General features: G+C 34.3%; 1 protein-coding gene across 1 annotated transcript; it reads left to right on the plus strand.

The window, feature by feature from the left end:
* The first annotated feature begins 6,936 nt into the window (after positions 1–6,936).
* LOC142525144 (low-temperature-induced 65 kDa protein-like) lies at positions 6,937–9,330 on the plus strand. Its single transcript, XM_075629319.1, has 5 exons — positions 6,937–7,108; positions 7,261–7,440; positions 7,556–7,888; positions 7,985–9,007; positions 9,096–9,330. Exons 1-5 carry the CDS (start codon positions 7,039–7,041, stop codon positions 9,131–9,133), a joined length of 1,644 nt encoding a protein of 547 aa, XP_075485434.1. The 5' UTR covers positions 6,937–7,038; the 3' UTR covers positions 9,134–9,330.
* The last annotated feature ends 697 nt before the right edge of the window (positions 9,331–10,027 follow it).

The following is a 10,027-nucleotide window of genomic DNA, read 5'->3' on the forward strand; positions in this document are numbered from 1 at the left end:
AGATCACCGTTATTCTGGGATATAATTTGTGAGAGATAGATTAGTGGACCTGAAATGATACAGGAAATGAATGAAAAGGTTCAGTTGATTCGACAGCGAATGAAAGCTGCTCAGGATCGTCAAACGAGTTATGCGAATAAACGAAGATGACCCTTAGAATTCTAGAAAGGTGATAAAGTGTTTCTGAAAATATTTTCCCTTAGAGGCACTGTTCGATTTGACATGCGAGGAAAATTATCTCCTCGATATGTTGGTACATACGAGATTCTTGATCGAGTTGGGGATCTTGCTTATCGGCCACCAGCATTATCTGCCATTCACGACGTGTTTCATATTTCTATGCTGAGGAAATATGAACCAGATCCCTCACATGTACTTCAACCTGATGAGGTTGAACTTGATCATTCACTTTCCTATGTTGAACAACATGTTCGCATTATGGATCGGAAGGAGAAATTATTGCGTAATAAATCGATTTCGCTAGTTCGATTGCAATGGACACGACGTGGTGTGGAGGAGTCAACGTGGGAATTGGAAAACAAGATGCGAGAATCATATCCGCACTTGTTTGATTCTATTCAACATGTTCCATTGTATTCAATGTATAGTGATCAATTTACTGATTTTAGTTTTGATATGTTCTATAACTGGTGACATATTATATGCTTGTCAATGTTATGTATATACAGACACTTGAGATTTCGAGGACGAAATCTTTTAAGTGGGGGATAAATGTAAGGACCGTGTATCGTATTATCGTAAATCCTGTGGTGATTATCGATAATTCATAAAATTGTCATGTGATTATGTATATGATGTATATCATGACAATGAAAGTGAGAAAATAAGTGGTGATAATGAAAGATTGTATTAGAAATTGATTTGTATTTGAAACGTGTGCTGAACCGCAACAGAAATGTGACACATGATACGGTTTTTAGCATAATTAACTAAGTATTAGTCCAAATGACATGAGACGAATTGCATTGAAAATTTAATACATAGTACTAAAACTTTCATGTTTTGAGTTTTGTCCAAATCTAATTGGAAATAAGGGCAAAATCATCCTGAAGTGTATCATGTGCGTTGTAATTTCTGCACTGACATATTTTGGGAGAATAAGCATAACTCTCGCATCCTATATCCAAATTGAGTGAGGTTGGTGGCAAATAAAGGCCAGGACATATATCTACAACTTTCATATTGACCACTCTTTCTAAATCGAAACTTAAAATAGCGTTTCGGGCCGAACAGGTCGTGATAGGGTGCAGTGACAGGCCTTCGGCCGTACCAGGCGCGCCCGGGCGCGAATTGTGGTCCACCCGGGTGAGTCTCCCTCTAATTTCACAATATTTAGGCTGATAAGAATGAGTTTTCTTCTCAATTTCTTTCATTCCTTTCCAAAGCTTCGAGATACAAAGTTTGAAATTGATTCCTACCGTACGAACTCACCTCGAAATGTTGTCCAAGCTTAAAACAAATTATATATTCGGAATCCTCGCTTCGAGAGCTTCTTTTTTAGGTAAGTTTCTTCTAGTTTCAGCACCTTTAATTATTGAAGTGTTGTAATAGCATGTATTTGAAGTCGAGATCCGTATATGCGATAGAATAACCGACAAGAAATTTGTATTCGAAGTCGGAATTGAATTATGTTATGATTTCGATTTGATATGAATTTTCAAAGTTTCAAAAGATATTTCAAACTTATATTATTGAATTTGAATGAAATTATTGATTGAAATAAATTTGTTATTGATTTAGATTGATATTTATACTGAAATATAAAGCTACATCGACTGGAACGAAGAATTGAGGTATGTTGCGATCGGGTAACATATGACAGGTATCTGTATTATATGATATATGTTTGAATGATTGGATTGAGAATACATGTCTATATGCCTTATTTGTTGAGTTTATGTGGCATACATGACATGCACGTTGAGCTATGATCCTTGGATACCCTGATATGATTGGATTTGATTCTGGGGTTTGTGAACACGATGCTATGTTTGGCATTATGTGTCCCTTAAAGTATAGTCATTAGTGGCCCCACTGATTGATTGAGATTTGATAGCGCTTTGTCGACGTTATCATACGAGTATCCCTGATTGAGGTCGGTGTGCCAGCTCGAGCATTGATTTGATAGCGATTCGATTGATTCTGATATATGCTCAGTTGATGGGCATTTGACCTGATACCTCCACAACATACATGCATTGCATATCATATATCAATGTTTAGATACTTGTGATATATATTGTGGTTGTTTCAGACTGAGCTTTGCTCAACCCAGAGAGGGCTGTTGTTGTCTTTGTATGTGGACAATGACAGGTACTCCAGGATATCAGGAGGCCGGAGAGGGTGCTTCTGGAGGGAGCCACAGTTTGAGTTGGGGTTTAGTGGTCTTTCCCAGTATATGTACATGTATCTATATACCGGGGCATGTCCCGAGGATATGAGTTTGTTTGTATGTAGTTGTTTTGGATTACGTGTGGGCTTGTTTTATATTGTGGCATGTTGAGACTAGACGATATTATATACTATTTTTCAGTATTATAATCACAGTTGACACGTTTTGGGCTCATTGTAAAGAAAATTTAAACTCGTTTTCTGCTGTAATTAATTAACCTTAATCAGATTGTATTTTAATAACGATTAGGAGTTAAGGACTCCACACCCTTGCCCTAACTTTTTCAACCCTTAAACATGCATCTCATGACCCTTAAACATGTGGAAAAATGCTCCATCTGGTAAACCTACAATGGCAGTCCCTTTGTGCATCAATAACATAAGTTTTAGATCATAAAAACACAAGTTTTGTCCACGACATGTCATAAAAACGAAAATATAAAAAGTGTGTCATATTTTTCATGTAATCTTTCATGCAATTATGTGTCAAAAAATATAATATGGTGTGAAAGATGAGTGAAGAAAGATTAAGACGTGCCTTTGCGTTTAGTACGCACGAAAAACGGCTTGGCGATGCGAGGGATGTTGGCGGAGAGATGGGGGAAGAAGCTTGCTGAATTTTTCTTTAAACCTTGCATAAAGTTCCTTCCAATTCATATGGTGTGTGTTGCAGATGAAGAAGAAGAGTCCTAGTATTATTTTAGGTAAAGGGGCATGAGTTGTGTGGGGTTTTGTGGAGGTTTTTTGGCTTTTTATTTTAATTAAACACTAGGTGCAAGTTTAGGCCCACTAACTTAGTATACTAGGTTCATTAAGCTCATTAGTAAATATTTAAAATATTTTTGTTTCGGAAAGTTTGTGAAAATATTAGCCGAGTTCTCAAAACATCCTATTTTTGTCAAAATTTGATTGTCGATTTAAAATACAGCTCAGCGTGTAAAAACACCTCAAAAGTTGTCATTTTCAAAAATACCCTATGTCATATACCATATATTAAATAATTAAAATTATTATTTAATAAAAATATTTTCCTTCATGTGGTCCCCGATCTCCGTTCCACGATCGCGTCTCGAATAACCTTTAAACACAGTTCTTATACATTCATGTAGAAAAGTACATTTTTAACATTAAACATGTCTACCATAATCAATTCATGAAATTAAAACAATTTAATTAAAATACATAAGAAATTTGATAACTTGCATGCATGTGGTTCACGTGGACCTTCAAATTTTCGGGACGTTAAAATTCAAAAATTTAAAGAACTAAATTATTTATCTACCTGCTCTCCTACCATCATGTCAAACATATCTCTCATGATACAGATCGAATGATAGGCCGTGTGTGTCCAAGAGAATCCACATCTCTAACTGCAATTTAAAAAAGTACACAATATAGTCATTAAAAGTACATAACAAAATAATATTATAAGTTAATTATTTCTAATTAATATTGTGCACCGTATGGTGGGAATGGTAGACCATGAAGCACATTTCTAGCCTGTTCTGCTGACATAGATACTTGTTGCGCTCTATCAGGGCAGAGAAGAGTAATTTAGACTATACCCTAATCTGCAATAACATACAATAGAAATTGTCACATCATAAGAAAAATTAAGTAGAATAAATATAAATACCATAAAGTGTAAAAATACCGGAGTATCTGAACAGGCCCACACAAATCGACCTTTAAACTCATTGATGTGTCACACAACCCTTTGTAAAGATATGCCAACACAGCAGAACCCCAGCTAAACGTATTCTCCATTTCTATGTTCTCAAGAAACTGCAAATACATAAGTTTCACAGCAGCACCTTCCGAGTCCGGAAACATACGACCACCAATGATCGTTAATGCCACACAACGGGAATATTGTGTCACGTCCTCTTCAGTGTTGTGATCATTAATCATATTATTTAGGCAATGGTCTCGGAAAACGGTCAGATAAAGCTGTGCACCTTTAATCTGAGAAGATATAGGCATAAAACCCAACAAAGTTGCGCAGCGCTGTTGTAACGTATGTTTGTCGTACGCGGTATCTACACCAGTGATGGACATGCTATCAATTCAACCCCCAAATAAGTGCAAAGTCCTGTAGGGTGATTGTTGCCTTGTCAACTCTAAGGTGAAATGTATGTGTCTTGCGACGCCATCTCTCAACAATGGTTGTAAGCAAGTGATTATCATAATTTTTAATATGACCACACTGAATGACACCATAGAAACCCATGCGTTCTAGACATAGATGGACACTGAGGTGAATCCCAACATTATGCAATCTCTAGAGACATTTGTCAGACCGGCATAGAAGAATAAGTGCATCCATGTTTTCAACGTTGATATTATTTGAAATGTGTCTACCCCGCAAAAACAACACATTATCCGTATTTTCAGTCATCTTTCATACAAAAAATCAAGATATAACAAATATTATATTTTTTTATCAACAAAATATATCTACATATTTTATATTAAACAAAAATTATTTTGTTTCTCGGCTGTAAATAATAAAACGTAGATGCTGATGATGAATTGGTAAATGTGATAAAAGTTATTAATTTATTTTAAAAATAATTAATAATTTATAATACGTAAATAAGCTAATTACTTTGAATGATTAAGTTGTCTTTACTAAAGAATATTATTAGTATATAATATATCTGTAGTGGGATGATATTATATGATAATGATATTAAATAATATTATTTAACGAATAATAAATAAATACTAAAAAATATTTAGTTTTTTATTATGATTATATTAAACAAATATTAATAATATTAATTGTTTCAATAATAAAATTCAGTCAATCTAAGTTATATCCAATCAGATTTTTAAAAATGTGTATTAGATAATAATATATTCAAAAATAATATAGATATTAAAATTTATCTTATTTATAAAAAATTTATATATTTTTGTTTATTCCTAATAATGATTGACAAATATAGTAAATACCATTTTTAAAAAAGATTATTATACTTTATCTAAATATTCTATTTTAAAATTAATATTGTTGCTAAATATTTCACAATACGACCTTCTATAATTAAAAATATGTTTATCTTAAATTTGTAGGATTTTTTTCAATATCCAAAAAATATATAAATTTTTTTAAACAAAAAAAAAGACTTCCTAAAAAAAATAAGAAAAATAGGATATTTTAAAAAATATAAGAATTAGTCATTTCAATAAAAATATTATAATGAAAATTTAAAAAAGTACATTTTATAATTTTGTGTAACACAACATGACAAATAATTCATTTACTAATAGTGAAGGTATGAAAATCGCGGGTGATTGAACTATACATTGATATTTGTTAATAAAAAATATTTTAATCTAAGTCAATATTATTATAGTCATTCAAACAAGAAATAACAAAATTTATCATTACATGATTTCTATCTCATATTGCAAAAAATAATAATGATCATAATTAATTATTTGTCGAATAATGTTAATATATCTTGTACAACTAACAACTCTCTAAATAAATTTTTTTTATTCTTCTCATAATAATAACAACATTAAATACAAACATAATTTAAATATTATGAACAAAAATAATAATGTTACCTTTTAAGATTCTTACGTATGAAATAAATAACAAAATCAACGAATAATATTATTCATTGACAATGTTAAACATTTTTTTAAAAAATAACATTATGAAATAAAATTATTAGTAATAATAAAAAAAATTAATACGTGTTAAATACTTTAAAAATACAATGATCATCGATAACAAATAATATTGCCAATGCAACGTAGGACTAAGAAGAATTAAAGTGAACAAAAAAGCTGCGGAAAATTCAAAATGAAGAAAGAAAACATAATTTGCGCAGCTGAATCATGGATACATATTCGGATTTCACTCGGTGCAATTTGTAAGCATGAAGAAATCCGTGATTTTTTTATTTTTATTTTTTTAAAAAAATTTGAATCCGGAATTTGAATCCGGAATCTGAATCACATATTGCATTAGTACATATTTTTTAAAATTATATTATTTTAAGGAAATTTCATATTTTTTGATAAATGATAAAAATTATGAGTAATTCAAATATTTATTGATTTAATTTAATTAACTAATAATAAAGTGGAAAAAGTATCATTCAAAATAAAATAAATAATATATATATATATATGTGTGTGTGTGTGTGTGTATATATAAACACGAACGCATATATTATTGCATAGATTAACGATGAATCGAGCATAGAAATTAGAAAGCGCTATTTATCTCAATTGTTTGCATCCAGAAATTTTCTGAAAAAAGGAAAAAAGCTTAAATATATAAAAAAATTATAAAATTCAAGGCAATATTGAATTATATTATTCATGTCGACTGTCTAAACAAATACTCTAATTTTAACTTAACCAATTCGCTGCGAGACACGCGTATGCAAGCAGAGAATTGAGGTTCTGAGATGCTACGTGTGTCGCTCTGCAATTGCCATCTCCATGCAAACCTGGCAAATTTTCAATTATTTATCTTTTTATTTAAACCAACTAATGCCATCTTCTCTCACCATCTTCTGTTCGAGAGCACGCAGTTTTTTGATAATTATCAAATATCGTACCATCGAAGTTAAAGTCAATTGTCGGGAAAGAAAAAGAAAAATGGACGCACGCCCCGCTCATCAGCACATTGAGCACGAAGATGATCCACAGGATGTGGGCCTCCACTCGGGTAAGTCTCAGCATCATAAACATGTTATTTTCAATTTAATTCTTTTGGGTGTTTTGCGCAGCTAAAATCCAATGGGTGAAGTCTTGAACATATGGGATTTGTCTAATTCCAGCATGAATCATCATTGTTTTGATATTATGTGTAATTTGTAGGGGAAAAGAAATCAGTGATGAAGAAGGTGAAGGATAAGGCCAGGAAAATCAAGGATACATTGAAGAAGCCGAGCCAAGGCCAAGGGCAAGAGCACGAGTACAGGTACGACGAGAATGTCGATGAAGAAGATGACGATGATGAAGAACTTGGGAAAGATCCTGAAGTCCATGGTGGTACCAGTACGTCGTCTTCCATCTTTCGAATGGATTTTTAGTTAACTTCTTTACAATTTTATGAGTTTAAGTATGGTTGATTGATCTTGACTATTTCTTCCTTTTTGGCTACTTGTTGTAGCGCACGATTCAACTGTGATCAGCAGCAAGAACCTGGAGAACCCAGCAGATACTCGGGAGGATCGGATTGATGCTATGGTGGAAGGTCAAGCAAAAGCTAGGCCTAATATTCCAGCTCAAACGGGATATGAACAAGAAAAGCCACCTGAGAACAAGCATTTTCCATCTCCAATGAAGCCAATTTCTATGCAGGGGGGAGAAGCAAATGCTGGAGAACCAGAAGTTAATCTCGGGCCCTCAATGGGTTTCGAGGAGGACCCACATTCACCCAAGATAGGAGCCGGAGTTCCTCCTTCGAACTACGAGTCCAAACTCTCTGATCCTACTGGAGATGGTAGAATTTACATCTAATTATCTTAAAGCAATATATATCGTGATTCGCCTTTCAGTTTCAATTTTTAATTCGACGAATTACAATCTGAAATTACAGGTGGTAAAGAAGCTGGGGTTGGCCCGCTTATTCGTAGATTCGATAATCTGGAAGTCGGCGATGAATCGGAAACAAAGCCGGCACCGGAACAGAGGCCTTTCACAGGAAGCCACAATCAGTTTTCCCCTACCCAAGATCAGTTCAATCCAGAATCCAATCCCCTTACAACGCAGGATAATACTGAATCAGGCCCGAAAAGTTTCGATTCCAACACAAAGGAAGGCATGCCACGTGACACCACAACAGGAAAAGTGTCCTCTGCGACCTCTGCGCTTACTGATAAAGCTGTATACGCTAAGAACTTGGTCGCATCGAAGCTAGGATACGGCGGAGCTCCAGACAAAGAAGGGACGAGTCCTTCCCACAAGCCTGGATCGGAATCGACACCAGGTTACACGCAGAGAATAACTGAAACTCTGAACCCTGTCTATGAGAAAGTGGCAGGCGCTGGCACCGCTGTGATGTCTAAATTCCAAGGCGGTGGAGAAGCAGTAAACCCAGGCATAGCGTCTGGCCAAGAAGGAATAAGTCCTAACAAGCCTGAATCAGAATCAACACCAGGTTACACGAAGAGAATCACCGACACACTGAACCCTGTCTATGACAAAGTGGCAGGCGCTGGGACCGCTGTGATGTCTAAATTCCAGGGCGGCGGAGGCGCAGCAGCCAAAGGGGCTGATAAAGGGGTGTCGGCGAAAGACTACTGGGCCGAGAAATTGAAGCCAGGAGATGAAGACAAGGCGCTATCCGAGGCTATTACTGATGCACTGCACAAGAAAAAGGAGGGCTATTTGCATAAAACAGGGGAAGAGAAGCCAATTGGGAAGGTGACCGAATCAGAAGAGGTCGCGACCCGTCTAGGCACAGGCGTAGAAGGTAAGCGGGAAGGCGAGGACGCTTTGGATGCGGGCCGTGAGAGCTCAGGACCTGGGGTTGTAGGAAGGGTGAAGGATGCTGTTGGATCTTGGATTGGGAAAGGCACTGGGACTCAAACTGCTCAGAACTCCATTAACGAAACTTATGGTAAGCTTCCAATCACTTGAGTGAACGTGTACTTATAGTTTTGTGATGCTAAATTTTTACTTACTGATATTTCGTGTATTGATTCTAGTGGATAAAGCGGGAGGGCAGTCGAGTTCGCAGGAGTAAGGCCGCGGGTTGAACGAGAAGCAAAATGCGAATTGAGAAGCTTTACGGTTTGCTGCTTGAGACTTTTGCTGTTGGGTCTTGTTTTGAGTTTGTTTACTTTCAATAATCGTGTTTATATAATTATTGTGTAATAATAATGTTTGTTATACATATGAATATCTTAATATCTTTTTGAATAATAGAATAGCATTACAATGCGTTGTCTTTTTTTTTTTTTAAATGTATCTTATAATAGATGTAGTCGCTAATGCGTGACGTACGTGTGTCTACAAACTTGTTGTCTACAAACCTTTTTTGAAAAACAAAATTATCTTCCAATTAATTCAATGTACTTTTGATAATAATGAGTTACAATTTTATTTCTAATCCAACTTGGTTGTAATATTATAATTTTGTAGCCATTATTCAAAATTACCTGGGCTGGCTCCTTTCCATATGATATTTAATAAAATAAATAATTAAATAAAAAATTTAGAATAAAAAAAATATGTAAACATTGATTTTATGAAAACATAGAACAAGAGTATCTAATATTTAATATCTTAAAAACATGGGAGCTAAAACACTACTGAAGTTGTGCTCTTCGATTTTTCTTAGAATAAAACTCATTAATTATTAAATGTTATCAATTTTTTCAACCAAATCTCGTTCGATGTAGATTACCATAGAATCTTCGAAAAATTCTGCTTCCATTTTGTTACGAATAGTTGTTTTAACAAATTTCATTGCTGAAAATGCTCATTCCGTTGTTGATGTAGAAACGGGGAGAGTTAAAACAAGACGAATCAACCTATAAATTAAATAAATATATCAGACTCGATAACTTAGTAAACGACGTAGATAAAAATATATAAATCACCTGTCAATCAAATCGTAGGTTCCTCACTTATTTGT

The sequence above is a fragment of the Primulina tabacum genome, chromosome 14 (genome assembly GCF_025594145.1).
Source record: "Primulina tabacum isolate GXHZ01 chromosome 14, ASM2559414v2, whole genome shotgun sequence".
NCBI classification, from domain to species: domain Eukaryota; kingdom Viridiplantae; phylum Streptophyta; class Magnoliopsida; order Lamiales; family Gesneriaceae; genus Primulina; species Primulina tabacum.